Source organism: Heteronotia binoei, chromosome 7, assembly GCF_032191835.1.
Source record: "Heteronotia binoei isolate CCM8104 ecotype False Entrance Well chromosome 7, APGP_CSIRO_Hbin_v1, whole genome shotgun sequence".
Lineage (NCBI taxonomy): Eukaryota > Metazoa > Chordata > Lepidosauria > Squamata > Gekkonidae > Heteronotia > Heteronotia binoei.
In genome coordinates, this window is record NC_083229.1 from 60,844,636 (window position 1) to 60,864,958 (window position 20,323).

A 20,323-nucleotide genomic window follows, 5' to 3' on the forward strand; every position below is an offset into this window, starting at 1 on the left:
CGCATTCTGCCCTAATCCCAAGCACGAGAGGGAAGTGGAATGGCACCGACTGGATGTACGACGTGCCTTGAGTTTTTATATTAATAGAACCAAGGATTTTCGGAGGTCCGAGTCCTTGTTTGTTTCCTTTTCCTCCCCCTCGCTGGGGAAACCAGTTTCTCCCTCAACTTTAAGCAGGTGGTTGGGGCAGTGTATTTCGGCCGCTTATGCAGCGTCAGGGTTGGAGCCTCCAGGAGGCGTCACGGCTCACTCCTTACGGGGGGCGGCTACTTCTGCAGTATACAAGTCCTTCTCATCTTTAGAAGGCATCTGTAGGGCAGCTACCTGGAGTTCTGTCCATTCATTCACCAGGCATTATAGGGTGGATAGGTGGGCAGCGGCTGAGGCGGCCTTTGGTCGCAGAGTGTTGCAGCAGGTCATACATTGAAGGTACAGGCCCGCCCAGGGTACATATTGCTTTTGTATGTCCCAACAGTTCAGGACCGTCCCACTACCACGGACCACCGGAGAACGGAAGATTGGAAGCTCTTACCGTGAAGCTTCCTTCTCGGTGGTCCTGGAGTGGGACGGTCCACCCCACCCGGTGTGGTACCTTCCTCTAGGCAGATAGCAATGCGAATTAGTCGCGGGGGGTACTGGGGCACGGGGGGCGAAAGTTTGTTATCTGGCTGTTTGCCGTTACTTCGGCTGGTTGCAGCTATTAAAATGGAGTTGCATCATTATGGTCTCCGAGTGGTTTGTTCCTATGATGCAGAGTTTTGTTTTGTAGATTTATGCAGTAGGGGGAGCATGGCTGTTCTATGGACTGACGAGGTCCTAAGGGAGCGGCCCCTCCCCCAGGCCGGATCAAGCGATCAACGACCCTGTTCCGGAGGAGGAGCCTACTCCCAACAGTTCAGGACCGTCCCACTCCAGGACCACCGAGAAGGAAGCTTCACGGTAAGAGCTTCCAATCTTCCGTTTTCCTGGTACTATTTAAACCACTGGCCACATATAGGAATATGGAATATGCCCGTCTTTACCAGCTAAGGCAGGGAACTGTACAAAACACTGCAATGTAGGGTGAGCTTTCCTAAGATTTATGGACAAGAGGAGTTGACATGGTATGCCATTTTTGAAGGTGTGAGTCAGCCTAAAAGAGATCACTAGGTGTGTTCACTCACACTGTATAACATGCTTTGCAACTGGAAATGCATTGTGTAAGAATAGCAAAATCCACTTGCAAACAGTTGTCGTGTGAAAGCACCCACTGAATTAGACTGTTTCTTCCTTTTTTTGGAGTGGCCAGTATAGCAATAGGAAGCCATTAAATGTAAAATAACATCTTATCCAAAGTAACTTGACATTATTGAGTGCAGAGGCAAAATGAGGCCAGTTTGAAATTTATTTACTTCATTTACTTCACCTTTCTTTCAGAGATTCAGTGTCTTTCAGGCAAGTTGTAGCATGTGTATCTCTTTGCATGGGGCTTACATTTCTGGGCAACCCATTCTTAGTAGATATGAGGTTCAGAATGGGTCAGATGAACAGATTTCAGGTGTTGGAGAAACATGCTGAACTGTGCTGCAGAGCAGTGGGGGAAGAGATAAAGGATTAGATAAAGGGATGCCTTCAGAGGCATCCAGGCATTCCAGTGGCAAACAGCAAATAGTTGTGCCCGTGGGGAACTAATGGAGTAGGAGGTTTCTCTCAGCCACTGATCCAGTGGGCCTGTACATTGCTAGGTCCATTTTGAACACTATAATGTTTCAAAACTTTTCAGAGATTAAAATTCTCATGATCATTTGTTTCACTTTCAATATAGGTCTTGAACCTTGCTCCTAACGATGGTTTTGCTAAAGTGCATTATGGCTTCATCTTGAAAGCAGAGAACAAGATTTCAGAAAGCATTCCTTATTTGAAAGTAATATTTCAGTTACTTATATGTGTGTATTTATTGTGTGTGTGTATGTATAAATAGATATAAATATGATGAAACCAATAGACCAGCACAATTGCTACAGTCTTTAATACTAGAGACCTCTAAAAATTAGCATAAATCCACATCCAAATCCCATTCAAAAATAGGTCACTTCTCTTTCTTCTCCCCTCCTTATAACACATGGCTTCTGGTTGGTTGTTTATCATTGCATCTTACTGCCTGCCTCTTCTGCTACTGAAGGCCAGTTCACAATTCTGAAAGTAAACCCTGCCCCCCCCCAACCCCGGTAAAATAACATTACTCTTTCACAAGGCCATTTAACCATCTATTAATGGAGGAAGGAAAACCTCTTGTGGTAATTTTTCTAGCTGAAATGCTTGTGTGAGTTGGATTTCAGTAGCAAAGAAGGCAGAACACAGATAACTGGTGATACATTTATGAACTAGGAGTCCTGTCTGAGAAAAGAAACACAGAGGGGTACTTGCAAAGATTACCAACATAAACACTTGGGTTGCTGGCTTTGGATGGGGAAATACCTGAAGTTTTTTTTTTTTGAGGGGGGGGTGCAGCATGGAAAGGGTGGGATTTGGGGAGAGACCTCTGCAGGGTACAATGTCGTAGAGTTTACCCTCCAAAGCAACCATTTTCTCTGGGGAAAGTGATGTCTGTCATCTAGAGATCAAATGTAATTGCAGGAAATTTCCATGCTCCACCTGGAAGCTGGCATCCTTTACAGAAACTTAGGATAATAATGATATAAATACTTCAGTTAATGTAGTTTACACTTTCTGCTGGATGGAAACTTTTTCTTAATAAGACTACTGACACAACAATCTTTGACTTTCTCTAGGAAGGTCTAGAATCAGGAGACCCTGGCACAGATGATGGGCGCTTTTACTTTCATCTGGGGGATGCCATGCAGCGAGTTGGAAACAAAGAGGTAGAGTTGGATCTGTTTGAAATTTATTTGAAAAAGAAAATAGAGTCTGCAGGAAGGAGCCTGGTGCCAATAGGCAGAGAACTGGATTCTATACCTTGTTACCATTTGCACTCTTTTTTGTCTGCTGTAGAGGTGATTATTCCTCTGTTGCATGTTCTTTCAAAGAGGTGAACAATCTCTAGTGCCAGAAGAAAGTGTTCTCATGAACTCCTGAAGCTACCTTACTCTGAGTCAGATCACTGGTCTCTCAAGGTGAGTATTTTTTACTCAGACTTACAGCAGCTCTCCAGGTAGGATTGCCAAACATGGCCTGGTAACTAGCAGGAAATGGGGGGATTTGGGTACATACCAGGGGATGGGGGCATGATAATCACTGCTGCATGATGACATCATGTCCAGCATCACCTGGAATGCTGGTATCATTCTAGGATGATGCTTGAGCACTCACCCCAAAACTCTATAGAAAATAGAAAACTCTATAGAAAATATAGAGTTTTTCTGTGGAAGTGCTAGAGCATTGCCCTGGCATGGTGTTGATGTTTCTGGGTCATGACAGAAGTGACCTCATCATATTGGGGTGGCAATTGCTACCCCTGTTTGTCTGGCATGTGTCCATCTGCTGACCTGCTGAGCACCAGCCTGTGGGCAAAATTCCTGGGAGTTTTCCCACTAGAAGTGGGCACCTAGCAAGACTATCTTCAGGGTCTCAGCCAGAGGACTTTTACATTACCTACCACGTTATCTTTTTAACTGGGAATGCCAAGGATTGAACTGGGACCTTGGGCATGTGAAACAGATGCCACAGCCCCTCAGCAGCAGAGTGCTGTTTCCTCACAAAGAGGAGTGCAAATAAAACAAAGTAACATGAAAACAATACAGGGAAAGTAGGAGAGGCTGATTGTAGCAGCAATGGCAGCTTCTCTCTGGAGTCGCTCTCTTCAACTTGCACTTGTAGGAAAATTTCAGAGAGCAGAGGGAAGTCTGGATTTATTTCACATACAGCGACAGAATGTATGGTCTGATGCCCTAACTAACTTCCAGTGTGTCTGAAAATGTTTATGAAGTTGATGCTTCCTGCAGTTTGCGTGGACAAAAAGTGGGGTTCATGAAAAATGAACTTCTTGAGGCAAAACATACTGTTAATTTTGTCACTCACTTTTTAAATTAAAAAAAAATGTTGCTGGATCTGCTGAAATTCAAAATTTAATCATGGGAGGGAATCAATACATAAGCATTTGTAATCAGTCACTGACAGTGAGCATTCATCACCAGAGGCTGTAGCGAGAATTGAGAAAGCTTTTGAATGTTTTAATGATGGTGCAGCTTCAGGATGATCATGCAGCCAATTTGCTTGTAGAACAGAGTACATTGAACTGATAATCTTTTAAAATGCTGTGACCTGCAAATCACTGAACTGGTGACATCAGGATGCTAAATTGGTGAAGCAAAGCCACAACTACATGTCAGCTTCCCTACAGTGTGGACTGCAGAGGTCAAATGTAGACTGAATGCAGACCCTCCCCCCATGTTGCTCCTCAAGATACCCTGATCCCCCAGGAGCAGCATTTCATGGAGATCAGTAGCCTGCAGTGGGAAGATGGAGCCAGGACAGTTCGGTTGAAGAGCTAGAAAATTTAGTCTGGATCTCATTTTCTGGAAAACTGCCCTTTTCCCAGTAGCTTCAATGAATTTCCCATTAATTTTCTAAAAATAATAGAGCACATTTTTAATAAGGACATACAAAAAGATGCAATTAAGCAGACAACATCACACTAAGGAATTTTTAAAAATACTTGCCTGGCATGGAGAAATTAAATGGGTGCATATTCTCACACAGCTCATTTCTGGAATAAGTCATGTTCTTAAACATTTCTTTGCAATACTGCTGTCAGATACACAGAAACAATCAAAAGCTGGCAACCAAGACCTCAGTAGTCCTTGATTCCTCTGCCATTCATTTACTTGGCCACATATACTAGTCCAAGACATTCCTTAGGTGCTGCCTGCAGGCTCAAGAAGACTGGGGACTTCTCTACTAATCAGAACAAGCTATAATGTTTAGTTTCTTCTTTGAGCAGCAAACCTGGGAAGTCTTTAGCTAGGGCCAATCACTAATTTCTGATATAGGACCCAAAGCTTCTGTAACGTTATCATGCTTCTAGTTTAAAGGTTAATGTCTGTAGAGTAACTCGTTATGACATATTGTCAATTTCATATGGTAGCTTATGTTATAACCAGTGTTCCTTCTAATTCCACCTCCCCCCCTTCCGGTTGAATGGAGCAGTTCGCATCCTGAGCAAAATATAACTGCTGTAATCATAAAATGGGCAATGGCCTGCGCAAGATCCTACATGACTCCAGAATGCTGCTGAGTGGGGCTCCCTGTGTTAATGAGTGGTTGCTCACATACACGGCTTAGAGGAATCACTGGTTATAACACCTGGCTCTGAAGGACACAATTTAGGACCATCTCCTCTGAGAAGCTTGAGATTGTTTATAGCAAACATAAAGAAGAACTCAAAGAACCTGTCCACTGTTACTAAAAACACCATTCCTTAGAATTTTTTATGTTTACATCACTTCAAAGCATCTCTTTCCTTTCATAGATCATTAAGAGTTATGCAACTAAACAACTAAAACTATATATTACAAGCATGAAGGAAATGGGAATATAAATCTCTCTGCATATAATCCTTTCTAGTTTTGCTGGCTATTTGAGTGTGTGTGTTTGTATTTGTGTGCATGTGAGTGTGTGTGCACCTGGAAGTTCTGGTGACTTCTGGTGACTGACCCCTACTGGGAGAGAAGTGGCTGAATAAAGCCTGTCTCTGACTCTGAACTTTGATATTTCAAGGAAGTTTCCTATCCAAGTACTTGGCAGCGTTAACTCTGCTTAGCTTCTGAGATCTTACAACACACAGAGAGTAACACGGCAAAAGGACAAAAAAATCAAAGGTACATAACCCACCGTGAAAACCAACTTCTGTTATTAAATTATACAAGGTCAACAAAAATAAACACAAATTCCACCATCATAAATTACAAAACAACCATAACTTTTAGTCCTTAATAGAAAAGGAAGCAATAGCACCAAGAGTCTTTCTTTTCATCCTATGGTAAAACTTCCCATCGTATTCCATGCAATCCTGGTGTAGTACTCCAGATGTTTAATGTCTGTCCAAAGATGCAGCCAATAACCCAAGTTTCCAAGGACAAGGTCGTACTGAACCCTTTTTCACGTGAGCTTCTTCAAGCTGCAGCAATCCTCTTAGCAATTTCTCTTAAGTGTTAGGCCAAACAGCCAGCATATTTGAAGGAACACCTACAATTGTGTGCTTAACATTCAGCATGTTTGGATAAATATGGTGGATCGCTGACTCAGATTTCCTGGGGCTTAGATAACCTGCCAATGGCAGGTTGAAAGGAAAACATGTGACTTTGCCAGTATTATGCCTCTGGCATTACATTGTAACGCAAACAGATGATTGCGTTGTAATGCGAACACGCATGCGTGTTCAAAAAAAAAAAGGGAAACGTATGAGGGAGGGGGAAATTGCTACGATTGTGGGGGAAACTCTGGGAGCCGTAGTAATGCGGTATCAGAACACAAGGAACAGATTGGGAATTGAATCTGGGAGAAATCCTCTAGTGCGGAATCGGGAAATCACACCTGCATGGAACAACCTCGGAGCGAAAGGGAGGCAAACGCCAAATGCAGAATCAGCCCAAATATTAGCAAAACTGTAACAGTTCCATTTCTTGCATTATTTTACCTTTTTACTAGCTCAGTGTTTGTGTTAGGTAAACAGCAGTTTCCTCTAGTGCACATCATGATATTGTACAGTATAGAATAACGATAATGTCGCTGATGTTTTCAACCAAATATGAGGATGCCAGTGTGGAACTGGTGAAGAGGGATGGGGATAATTTTTATCTTGTTTGTTTGAAACGTAGGTATACCTCCTTTCCATTCAGTTTAGAGTCACTAATTCATATATCATCCTGAACAAACATATAGCAACCTGTTCAGATTAATACTTATTTTACAGGGCAGTAATTTTAAATATTTTTCATAATTGATTGGGAAATACTATAGTCCAGACACATTGATACTTGGACAAAATTTATTTGGGAATTAAATGACAGTGGTGTACAAGTTTTCCCATGTGGCTTTGTTTTTAATAGTCATTCAAATCACAAAGTGTTAGTTTAAAGAAACTGAACAAAGTATAAACCTTGCAGTTTTCCTTTCCTATGTGTTGTAACCCCTTCTAAGTCCATTGCAATCAATGTGTTTAGATGGAAGTGACTGTTTAGGACTGCACTGTGAGTGAGCATGAAAGGACCTGGAACTTGGTCTCCCTTTCAGAACAGATTCTTACCTACATGGACTTGCCCATTTAGAGTGGAAAGGACAGAGTAATGTACATAAGCAGCAAATGTCTTCTTTTCTCACTCTCCATATTTTTGTTTACTGCTGCTTGTTCAAAGAAAATACATACATATGAGAGGGAAGGAAACTCATAAGGAACTGGTAGCAGGTCTAGGACTATGTCCTGTTGGGACCATTTCAGACTGAGTGTATTGATCTGGCATATCCAGTGGGATAGCACCAAAGGAAAAAGAGTTCACGGGGGCTTTATATTGGGGCAGAGGGAAGAATGGACACAGCCCACACAGGGCAATGAAATGCAAAACCTCAGCAACATAATCCCTTCTTATTTCTGCAGCTGTTTTCTGTACTTCTGATTGTTCCTACACACCTTTAGTGAAGACTCCAGACAATAATAATATAATAATAATAACTTTTTATTTCTATCCCGCCCTCCCCGCCGGGGCAGGCTCAGGGCGGCTTACAACATAAAATACATTATACATCAGTTTACAAATAGTATAGGTTGAGCTAATGTTTATTAATTTATAAACAGCTGAACTGCAATTTATTTCAAGATCTTCTTTGTGGTCTCTGTGCTTCACACTCATGGGATAGTGCGCCTGCACCGATCCCCAAATCGTTACCTGAAAAGCCTGGGATTTTTCCGTGCTCGGCGCCAATGGGCATGCGCAGGTGTCCCATTGCACATGCTCACTGGTGCCAGCACGGGGATCCCGCCAGTTCCTTTTTGACTGCCAAGCTGAGAGGATTCCCTTTTGTGTGTCCCCGGTTGGTAAGGTAGTCGTTGAATTGCCTTTTATACCTTGTTGTATATAGCCCGTTTGTTGTTTTTCTTAGTGTAGTAATTAGTTGTTAGTTAGTTAGTTAGTTTAAAAAAAAAGTTTGTTGTTGTTGGACTTGCCCTTCGGGGCTTCGCTCTTCCCCCCTATTTTTCCCCTCAGAACCTTTCCTGAGCAGGTTTTTTCCTTGCGTCTATGGAAAGGCGCTGGGGTTTTTTCAAGACTCCGGACGTCGCCCTTCGACAGCAATCTCTGTCCCACCTGAGAGGCGCACTGTGGCAGTAGAAGAGGCCCGCTCCCGCTCGTCGGTAGCGATTCGATCGCCCATCAGGGAATCGACACCGATGCTTTCGGAGCATTCACTGCGAAGAGAGTCCTCATCGTCGGAATCAGACGGCACCAATGATCCGGACAGAGCCCCAGTACCTTCACCAGTGTCGCATAGGGCTGAGGATCTTCCTATCTCGCCATTGGAGGATCTGAAGTCGTATGGGGACCTGGTCAAGAGGATGGCGACTTCTCTTTCCCTTCCAATAACACAGCCGCAGCCTGTCGTGGATGATACGATCTTTGACATAATGCAGCGTGACACATTGACTGCGATTGCATTGCCTGTGACGAAGGTGATCCTTCAGGCAGTGAAGGAGCCCTGGGCGAAGCCTGCCTCCACTCCAGTGTCATCAAGGAGATTGGACCACATGTACCGGGTCCAAGAGGCTGGAGCAGAATTCCTCTTCTCTCATCCGAAGCTGAATTCTGTGGTTGTGTCATCTTCCTCAAAGGCTCGCAAGGTTCACTCTTCTCCACCAGATAAGGAAGGGAAGAAGCTGGACAATGTAGGGAGGAAATTTTATTCTGCAGGGGCTCTGGGAGTAAAGGTATCTAACTATGCTACGTGCATGGCTAGATACCAATACTCAGTATGGGATCAACTTACCCCTCTCCTGTCCTCCCTGAGTGAAAAGAAAAGAAGCTACAGAAGGAGGGTTTTGCTGTAGCCAAACAGCAATTGGCTGCAGCAAAACATATGGTGGACGTTTCCGCAAAAACTATCACATTGGCTGTCTGCCTTCGACGTCACTCCTGGTTGAGGTCAACAGCCCTCCAACAAGACACCAGGGCCTTTGTGGAGGATTTGCCGTTTGAGGGAGAAGGCCTCTTTAGTACCACGACTGATACTGCTCTGCAAGAGATTGACAAGAGCATAAAAACCTCTAGAAACCAGGGAGTCCCGGCCCCTTCTAGAGCTCCCAAATCCAAGCAGTGGCACAAACCCTGGGTCAAGAAACCCTACCAGAAGTTCTCCTCTGAACAGCAGTGGCGACCTCGCTCTACTCAACCGGAAAGCAGGTCTCCATATAGGGGGAACAATAGAAACAGATATGCCTCGCAAACCACTGGCAAGTCCAAGGGCACTTGCCCTCAAAAGCAGGGTCTTTGACTTTTCAATAGCACGCGTCACTGTCCCTATCCTTTCTTCTTCCATCCATCTCCGCCCTTTCCTACCGGCCCGGGAGTCTATCTCAACAGACAGGTGGGCGCTTTCCATCATAGCGGAAGGTTAGAAAATAGACTTCGTTCAGATTCCGACCCAATCCGTGGTAATCACCACACCGCCTTCCCCACCTCTGCTGGCGAAGGTGAGCAACCTCCTACAGAAACAAGCCATAGAACGGGTCCCGATGGAGGCCAGGACGGGAGGCTTCTACTCTCGTTACTTCCTGGTTCCCAAACGGGATGGGGGTTTGAGACCCATCATGGACCTTCAGAATCTCAACAAGTTTATTCTGTACCAGAAGTTCAGAATGTCCACTCTGCAAACAATCCTACCCCTCATCAACCAAGGGGACTGGATGGCAACTCTGGACCTCAAAGATGCTTACTTCCACATCAGCATCCATCCTGCGTTCAGACGTTTCCTTCGGTTTGCAGTAGGTTCTCAGCACTTCCAGTTCAAAGCCCTTCCGTTCGGCCTGTCCACTGCACCTCGGGTGTTCACGAAGATGATGAGCATTGTGGCTGCTCATCTCCAGCTTCAAGGGATAGTCGTCTTTCCATACATCAACGACTGGCTCCTTGTGGCGGAGTTGAAGGAGAGCTTGTCATCCCACATTGCCATCACTCTTCGTCTTCTCGACACCTTGGGTCTGCAGGTCAATCTGGAGAAATCACACCTTACTCCATCAAGGACAGTTCAGTTCATAGGGGCTTTGCTGGATATGAACCTGCATCGTGCGTTCCTGCCTCAGCAGAGAGCGGTGGACATTATCAACCTTCTGCAATTTCTGCAAAGTCGAAAGTGGGGCATGGCGCAGCAGCTGCAGCGGATGCTGGGGCTGATGGTGGCGACGACAAGCGTGTTACTTTTTGCGAAGCTGAAGATGAGAGGCCTACAACTCTGGTTTCTCCGGCAGTTTTGACCATTGAGAGACTCACCTCGGAAGAGGTTTACCATTCCACCAGCGACTCTTCAAACTCTGCAATGGTGGAAGTCAAGGCGCAACATCTGTCAGGAAGCTCCATTTCATCTCCCTGCTCCCTCTGTGACTATCACAACAGATGTATCTTTGTGGGGTTGGGGGGCTTACATGGACGGTCTGTGTGTGGGGGGCCCTTGGCCTCTGAAATTGACTCACTGCCACATAAATTATTTAGAACTGCTGGCAGTTCATTTTGCTCTCCGTTCCTTCCGTCCCTTGGTGACGGGGAAGGTTGTTGCGTTGCTAACGGACAATACCACTGCCCTGTGCTACATCAACAGGCAGGGGAGGACAGTCTCTCGACAGCTCTGTGCCCTGGCTTTGGATCTGTGGTTGGAGTGCCTGGACTACGACATCTTCGTGAAGGCTGCACATCTCCCTGGGGTCCTCAACCTGCAGGCAGACTCCCTCAGCAGGGGCAGGGCTTCCCCGCACGAGTGGGAACTGCAGTGGCGCTTCCTCCAACCTGTTTTTCAGCTTTGGGGGTATCCTCAGGTGGATGTCTTCGCCACAGCCAAGAACAGGAAGTGTCCTCTGTTTTGTTCCAGAGGGGGTGCGGATCCAGAGTCGTTGGGAGACAGTCTGCTGCTTCCGTGAGAAGGTCAGTTCTTCTATCTGTTTCCGCCTCTGCCGTAGTTGATGAAGGTGGTCAACAAAATCGCAAGAGAGAGACCATGCTGCATCCTGGTGACTCCCTGGTGGCCTCACCAGAACTGGTTCCCAATCCTGCTTCAGTTGGCGAGGGGGATCTTCTACCAGTTTCCGGCGGAACTGGACCTTCTGTCAGCTCAGGGAGGTCATGTCCTCCATCACAACGTGCCCCACCTGAAGCTGACAGCGTGACTCATCGACCCTGTGGGTTCTCTAGTAAAGTCCAGCACGTCTTCCAGAATAGCAGGAAGCTTTCCACCCGAACCTCCTATGATAGGAAGTGGCGGAAGTTCCTTCAGTTCCTAGTTGATCCTTCAGTTCCTCCCCAAAGGGTGGGGTTGTCGGTAATTTTTGAGTTTTTGCTATCCCTGGTGGATGCTGGTCTTGTTTTTTCTTCCATTAAGGTTCATCTGGCAGCAATATCTGCGTTCCATGAACCAGTGGAGGGACATTCTGTTTTTGCTCACCCTCATTCTAAGAGGTTTTTGAAGGGTTTGCTTAGGCTTCATCCCCCATCTAGACTCGCCCCCGCAGTTGTGGGATTTGACTCTGGTGCTGGACAGACTGACTCGTCGCCTCTTTGAACTGATGGCCACGTGTTTGTTACAGCTTCTTTCATGGAAGACTGCATTTATGGTAGCCATCACATCAGCACGTCGTGCAGAAGAGCTCACGGCGATGCGCTGTGACTACCCGTATCTTGTTTTTCAGGAAGCTGGTGTTTTGTTAGCTCCTGATAATTCTTTCCTCCCAAAGGTGGTTTCTCAGTTCCACCTCAACTTGGAAGTGTGGTTGCCCACTTTTCATCCTACGCCTTCCTCGGATGAGGAACATAGGTTGCATGCTTTAGATGTAAAGCATGCTTTATTGCTTTAAGTCATTCCAAAAGCTTTCGCAAGGACAAGCAGCTTTTTGTTTCATATGCTGCCCCTAAGTTAGGTTCCAGAATTTCATCTCAGAGACTGTCAAAGTGGCTCACTGAGACTATTAAATTATGTTACTTGTTGGCTAAGAAGCCGTTACCTGGGCCTATTCGCGGCCACTCTACAAGAGTGATGGCGACATCGGTGGCGTTCCTGAAAGGCGTGTCCCTGACGGATGTTTGCAAGGCTGCCACCTGGTCCTCTCCGCATGCCTTTATAAAGCACTACGCGCTGGACGTGCATGCTCAACAGAGGACTCGTTTGGGAACTGCGGTGCTGCAAGCTGTTTCTTCTGGTTGACCGTCTTCCTGCCTCCAGGTATGTCTTGCTTGCTAATCTCCCATGAGTGTGAAGCACAGAGACCACGAAGAAGATAGACAGGTTGCTTACCTGTAACTGTAAATCTTCGAGTGGTCATCTGTGCATTCACACTACCCGCCTTCCTTCCCCACTGCTGACGGTCTCCCTCCAGTAGGGGCTTCCAGCGGTCAGGAAGGAACTGGCGGGATCCCCGCACTGGCGCCGGTGAGCATGCACAATGGGACGCCTGCGCATGCCCATTGGCGCCGAGCACGGAAAAATCCCGGGCTTTTCAGGTACCGATTCGGGGATTAGCGCAGGCGCTTTAGCCCATGAGTGTGAATGCACAGATGACCACTCGAAGATCTACAGTTACAGGTAAGCAACCTGTCTTTTCTTTTGTGTTAACATGGGTTCCCAAAATTTGGGCAGAACCACTTAGCCTCAAAGTTTGGAGAAAGCAGCACTTTTGTTGGACTTGCACACTGAAATGTACTGAAAGATGCTGTTCAGCAACACTATTCCCCTAGTGTTGTCAGTTCAGATAATGATATTCAACACTGAGAGATTTTCTTCCCCGGTCAGTGAGCCAGTCAGCTCACACTATCTTGTTGAACTAACTCCCCCCAGTCACAGATGCCTCAGGGCATTTACCAATTTAATTAAGTTGAAGTAGAATCATAGAATCATACAGTTGGAAGGGACCTCCAGGGTCATCTAGTCCCACCCTCTGCATAATGCAAGAAACTCACAAATACCTCCCCCTAAATTCACAGGATCTTCATTGCTGTCAGATGGCCATCTAGCCCCTGTTTAAAAACCTTCGAAGAAGGAGAGTCCACCACCTCCCAAGGAAGCCTGTTCCACTGAGGAACTGCTCTAACAGTCAGGAAGTTCTCCTAATATTGAGCCAGAAACTCTTTTGAATTAATTTAAACCCGTTGGTTCTGGTCCTACCTTCTGGGGCCACAGAAAACAATTCCACACCATCCTCTAGATGACAGCCCTTCAAGTACTTGAAGATGGTGATCATATCACCTCTCAGCCACCTCTTCTCCAGGATAAACATCCTCAGCTCCTTCAACCTTTCTTCATAGGACTTGGTCTCCAGACCCCTCACCATCTTCATCACCCTCTTTTGGCCCATCTCCAGCTTGTCTATATCCTTCTTAAAATGTGGTGCCCAAAACTGAACACAATACTCCAGGTGAGGTCTTACCAGAGCAGAGTAAAGCGATCTTCAAGAGATCTGGATACTATACTTCTGTTGATACAGTCCAAAATTGCATTTGCGTTTTTAGCCACCACATCACACCGTTGTACCGAAGTCCATAGTCCCTATCCTTTTATTAATGCATCTTTCGCAACCATTTTGTATAGCCTAACTTCCCCCCCTCCTCAAGTCACAATTGACTTATGGTGACCCATGGGGTTTTAAAGGCAAGAGACATGCAGAGGTGGTTTGTCATTACCTGTCTCCCTGTCATGACTCTGGTATACTGTGAAGGTCTCCCATCCAAACACTAACCAGGATTGACCCTGCTTAGTTTTTGAGATCTGACAAGATCAGGCTAGCCTAACTACCTGTGTAAAAAAACCCCTTCTGAATAATTCAGTTTTATTCAGTTTTATTTGGTTATTTATGACAGTGCTTATAGGAAGCTAGTCATTAAATTCGAACCCTTAGGATACACAGAAAAATTGCCTGAATATTGTATTTATTATTGATTTATCCTTTTCTGCTGAACTGTAACTAATGCAAATAAGTTAACAAATCCCAATCTTCTAGGCATACAAATGGTATGAACTTGGCCACCAACGGGGTCACTTTGCATCTGTCTGGCAGCGTTCATTATACAATGTCAAGGGCATAAAGGCTCAGCCATGGTGGACAGCAAAAGAAATAGGTTATACAGAACTGGTCAAGGTGAGTCATATTGTCTTCTTTACTATGTATCTTTACCCTAAGTAGATATTAAGGATGTGATGTGGTGAATGCTTACCTGGAAGAAAGACTCCATGAATCACCATGGGACTTCTGAATAAATGTGCTTAGAATAGTGGTGGTGGAAAGTACCATCAAGTTGCAGCTGACTTATAGCCCGTAGGATAGATCTGGCCCCCACAGGGTTCAAATCCAGCCCACAAGCAACTTTCTTCTGCTTCCTTTTCCAGGGCTGCTGGTGCAGCTGCACTATAGCTTGCTTTCCCCCCAGTCCCCTCAGTGGCACTTGGCTTCCTGTTTCCTGCCTCTTGCCTCCCTCCCCCCCCCCACCACACACACAGACACAGCTTCCTCAGTGGCTGCTTCATGCTTCATGCAGGAGAGATACAAAGGCAAGCCTGCCCATCTCTCTCTCTCTCTCTCTCTCTCACACACACACACACACACACACACCTTCTGCTTCCTTCTCCAGGGCTGCTCCTCCTGTTTTGGGGAGAGAAGGGAGGAGGTGGAAAGAGAGAGAAAACAAAATTGGGCCACGGTCACACTCACCATTAAATCCATCCCTAACCCGTCATTATTTTACCCCGCAGCTTTTTTACAACGAATTTCCTGATCAGACATCCCTCCATCCTTCAGTTCTAAGCAGCGTTGGTCCCGTCGCTGGTTGATCAGAGGTCTCAACCGGACCTCCTTTTTTGAGATGGAATGCTCGCGCAAGCGCAGTACGTGGGATATTGTGCTTGCCTTTTTTTTTTTAACAAAAAAGGTACCAGAAAAGATGGGCGATCTGCTCCCCCCCCCCATTTAAACACCCAGAAAGGAAGGGGAAGCCCAGGAGTTCTCTTTGATGTCTCTCCGCCTGGCGGGGAGACAGCAAAGGTGAGGGATCTTCCTCCCCCCCCATTTAAACACCCTGCCGTGGTGTTTAAATGGGGGGGGGAGCATGGCAACTCTCTTTGCTGTCTCTCTGCCTGGTGGGGAGATGGCAAAGGTGGGTCATCTTCCTCCCCTGGCAGGGAGACAGCAAAGGTGGGCGATCTGCCTCCCCCCACACACACACATTTAGGAAAGGTCCCCTGTGCAAGCACCAGTCGTTTTCGACTCTGGGGTGACGCTGCTTTCACAAAGTTTTCATGGCAGACCTTTTACGAGGTGGTTTGCCATTGCCTTCCCCAGTCATCTATACTCCCCCCCCCCAGCAAGCTGGGTGCATATTTTACCAACCTCAGAAGGTTGGAAGGCTGAGTCAACAATTGCTGGTGCAATGATATCATTTGGAGTGGGCTCTTGCAGGGAAGCGGATGTGCGCTTGTGACGAGTCGGCTACAATGGAGCGTTCAAACATAGAAAGTACGCGCGGAAATCGTCAGAAGCATTCTTATTCTGGATTTAATGTACTATCAAAAAAGTCTGCGTCTCAGTCGTGGCAGTTCGGGACACGAACGAGCCAATGACCATTGCCAGATGCTGATGTTTGGACAACCGCATAAAATCCGACATGCATCTGGCTTTCATCCATGCCCATCTCGTCAGTTTATGTGCGTGTGACCTCAGCCTTGGAGTGCCATGGCAGCTTTAAGACCAACAATGTTTTATTCCAGGTATAAGCTTGTGTGTGCAAGCATACTTCTTTGGAGGGAGGGAGGGAGGGATGGTTCTGTCAAGCACAATTTGCATTGGGGAAATTATTTTGGCTAATTCGGAACACTTTTTTAAAAAGAACACTTGGATTGTCCCTTATGTCTTGGAGAGTGGAATGATTTATAATAATATAATTATTAATTATTAAATATAATAATTTAAAGGATAATAGCACACATAGAAAAATTAGGTCTCAATTCAATCCTGGAGAATGCATTGAAACCATTATCAGTTGCAATTCAGCAGTCTCCCTTTGAAATTCCTTTGTAGGAGAATGGTTACTTTTAGGTCAGCAACTGAATGTCCTGGAAGGTTAAATGTTCCCCCACTGGTTTTTGAATGTTACGGCTTCTAATGTCAGACATATGTCCATTTATTCTTTGCATCCTACTGGACTGAATCCTCCTGGAGGGAATTGAGACCTAAGTTTCCTGTCTCATTACCAGTGCTGCACACCTGCCACCCCTATGTCTATCACACCTAATCCAATCGAGCTATTGTCATTCACCTGCTATTGCCATTCAGCATCTGAAATCACCTTTAAAAAGTTTATATCTCTGGTACCTCAAATCATGTTTTATGGCATGCTTAGCCTGATCCAACAGAGTGACATTTCTGTCAGATATAACAAATGAGTCTGATACCTCTACTAAGGGCTTTCAAGGCAAGAGACATTTGGAGGTGGTTTGCTATTGCCTGCCTCCATGTCACAATCATGGTGTTCCTTGGAGGTCTCCTATACTTATATATTAGCCAGGGCCAACCCAGCTGAGCTTCTGAGATCTGACCAGATCAGGCTAGCCTGGGCTATTGTAAGATACACCGCAAGTCTTTTCATTCCTTAAGGCTGGTACCCGGAATTCATTATGCAAAATTCTTCTTATTCATTCTAGAAATCACCTCTGGAAGTTAAACTGATAATTGCTCAACCCTTGTTCATATTGTTTTACAACCGTGTATCAGAAGGAATGGATTGCAGAGTAGCAAACACAAGAAATTACATGCTAGCCCACTTGAGTTCATCAGATGAAGATGACCTTAGTAACTCAGTAATTCACACTAATTACTGGGAGGCAAGCCTTAAATTGCTGGATGTTGTAATTAGTAGAAACAGGCTGATCCATTTTCCTTTGTGCACTCCTAATTCTCAGAGTCTTCAATGGGAGGTTTAATTGCATAAGGTAGGCAACATCAGTCCAGCTGAATAAATACAAAAATTAAACTATAGCTGAAGTAACTCCTCAGCGTTTCTATAGCTCTTGAGATAGACAAGTAAATTATAAGTACCACTCTTATTATATTCTTAAGGAACAATGTCGTGAAAAATTAAGTGCAGAATCTGTTATTAAGTCATGCATATGAGACAAATGCAAAGCTGCTTATCAGAATGTGGATTGGTGGGATTTCAAGTTTAAATCAGGAATATTTACTTCAAGGTCCTTTGGAACCTGTTTTCATTTATTTATTTACTGTTAGCATACATTCAGTTTTGTTCAAGCTTTAAAAACAAACATTATACATTTTTTGAGTAAAATATATTTAAATGTTAATGCAGTTACTATTTCCATGTTGGAAATATTGGTGCAAAGGCTATTTTGCTGGCAGCCTTCATGCACTATTGTTGTATTTTTTTAAAAAATGATACAGGAGGAGCATATCCCTTTAAATACTTATTCAATGTGTGGGAGAGTTCTCCCTGAATCCTGACTCAGTTTGCTTTGATTTGTTGAACAAGATGGAATCCATACATAGTTGCTGTCCTCCCATATTTGCTTTACTCATTAAAAAATATTCATTCTTCTCCATGCAACTAGGATAGCATGTCCCAGTTTACCCATAAATAATGGAAGAAAGAGTGTGGACTTATTGGGACAAAATAGAAGCCTTTGTCTTCCAAGAGGCTAATGCTTGTGCTCTGTATTTGGTAGAAAAAGCCCAGCAACAATTCATTTGCATGTTAGGCTACACACCCTAATATCACCATTGTTTTGGAGGAACTCATTTGTATTAGGCCACACCCTCTGACACTAAGCCAGCTGAAACTGCATTCCCTCTCTCTCAAAGCTGGCTAACAGCTTATAAAATACACTTGATTAAAACAATACAAAAGATACAATAAATAAACTTTAAAAATAGAAATGATTCAAAATCTATCCTCTGTCAAGTAGAGTAAGATGCATGGGTGGTGAAGACACAGCTGAAGCATACAGCTGCCTGGTGGATTACAATCACCCAAAGGCCACTCCAAAAAGAGCAGCCTTGCATGTCCTGCAGACTGGCAAGGCATGCACTTCTTTGGGCAGCTGGTTCCACAGGATAGGGGCCACTACTGAGAAGGCCCTCACCCTTGATAACACAAAGTGGACAGCTGGTGAACCAGGGACCTTCAATAAATACCAAGATGAAGATAAGGGAAGATCATGCTGGGAGAGACAGTCCCAAAGGTATGAGGGTCCCAGGCTATTTAAGACTTTAAAGGCAAGTACCAGCACTTTGAATTGGCACCAGAAACAAATTGGGAACCAGTGGAGCTGCTTCTTTTATATGTGTTGACCAGGACACTCCAGTCAGCAATCTGGCAACTGCGTTCTGGACCACTTGCAGTTTCTGAAGCATCTTCAAATACAGCCCTGTGTAGATCATGTTACAAAAGTCCAGTCTTGAGGTGACTGTTGCATAAATTACTGTGGCAAAGGCCCTCCCAAGATAGATAGGGAGCCAGTTGGATTGATAGTAGATAGTAAAATGCAGTCTTTGTCACCAAGGATGCATGTTTGTCCATAGAGAGCAAAGAATCAAGCCATACTCCCAAACTCTAGACAGACCATAGAAAGTCAAACCCTATCAAGGATTGGTAGAAGTGACTTCCCCAGTGATCCAAGCCACATGATCTCCATCTTAGATGGATTTAGCTTTAACGAACTCTCACCTAGCCATTCCGCTCCCACATCCAGGCAGGAGGTCAAGACTGGAATTTCAGTTACTGGCCACTCCTTAAATAAGACGGACAGCTGGGTGTCATCTGCATATTGATGGCACCCCACTCCAGACTTCCTGACAATCTCTGCCAGAGGGCACAAATAGATGTTAAATGATATCAGGGAGAGAACTGACCCCTGCGGAGCTCCACCAGTTAGGGCCCCCAGTTACAACCTCTCTCCACCCACAATTACCCTTTGGGACTGACCCTGGAGGAATGAGGAGAATGTGCTCAAAGCCATACCCCACGCACCCAAGGAGGCTAGGTGGCTGACCAGAACCAAATGATCTACTGTGTCAAAAGCAGCTGACAGCTCCAACAGGATCAGTAGAGCCACCCTGCCTGGATCAAGGTATAACCAGAGATCATCAGCCAGAAAGACCAGAGCTGTCATAGTACCAAACCCCAGCTGGAAGTCAGATTGGAAGGGATCTAGGGCAGATGCCTCGTCCAGGAATTCCTGGAGCTGTTCAGCCATTGCTTGCTCAATCACTTTCCCCAAAAATGGAAAATTAGATATTGGGCAGTAATTGGCAAGGTCTCTCTGTCAAGTCGACGGATTCAAGAATGAGTCAAAGTTGATACTAAGTCTTCATTTATTGATACCGGTACTCTGGCGCAAGCCTCTAGCTTGCTAAGAATGAAACCAATACATTGATACATGGGTTTTAAGATACACTTCAAAAACATTCCTACGGGGGGGGGGGTTACAGGAGGGAACATTCACACATAACTACTAGATACTTCCTCAGGCGATAGCTATCAAATGCCCTTGAATGGTTATGCAAGGCTTCCTCAGACCTCAGGCCCTGAGAAGGCGCCACTATTTCCTTCACACCAGTTACAAATCAAAATAAGAAAAGGGGGGAAGGGGAGCAACTAAGGTAGAACATTAGCAGCAGTGGATCCATTATGATTTTAACAGGGCCTATTGCTTAGGCCATGATCCCCCAGTCTTAAGTCGTTTTTAGTCGATCTTGACACTTTCTCATCGAACAATGACATTTTCAATGACTGCCTGCTTGAGGGCACTTGGGAGAGTGAGAGATTTATAATGTCTCTCAAAGCTCCTACTACTACTTCCTGGAGGCTTTTGACAACCAGGAAGGGCAAAGATCCAAGCAGCAGGTAGTAGGCCATACAGTTGCCAGAATTGTTTAATCTGACTGGCAAGCAAAAAACAACCATATAATGTAGTAGTAAAGATACAATATAGTATGCATACTAAATAAATATCAATCAAAAGTGAGCAAGTATATGTACTCTTATATCCAAATGGAAGGGATATCACAGTCCAATCCATCAAAAGCTGTAATAGACATTAAGATGAAATTCTGCCACAGATTCTCTAATACAATCTACAA

At 45.0% G+C, this 20,323-nt stretch overlaps 1 protein-coding gene across 2 annotated transcripts in view; it reads left to right on the top strand.

The window, feature by feature from the left end:
* Positions 1 to 20,323, top strand: part of LOC132575182 (aspartyl/asparaginyl beta-hydroxylase-like) — a 172,213-nt gene that overhangs the window by 123,868 nt on the left and 28,022 nt on the right. For both annotated transcript variants that reach the window (XM_060243715.1, XM_060243716.1), the window contains exons 19-21: positions 1,805 to 1,903; positions 2,772 to 2,861; positions 14,180 to 14,317. In XM_060243715.1, coding sequence (XP_060099698.1) covers positions 1,805 to 1,903; positions 2,772 to 2,861; positions 14,180 to 14,317 — 327 coding nt within the window. The remainder of the gene's footprint in view (positions 1 to 1,804; positions 1,904 to 2,771; positions 2,862 to 14,179; positions 14,318 to 20,323) is intronic.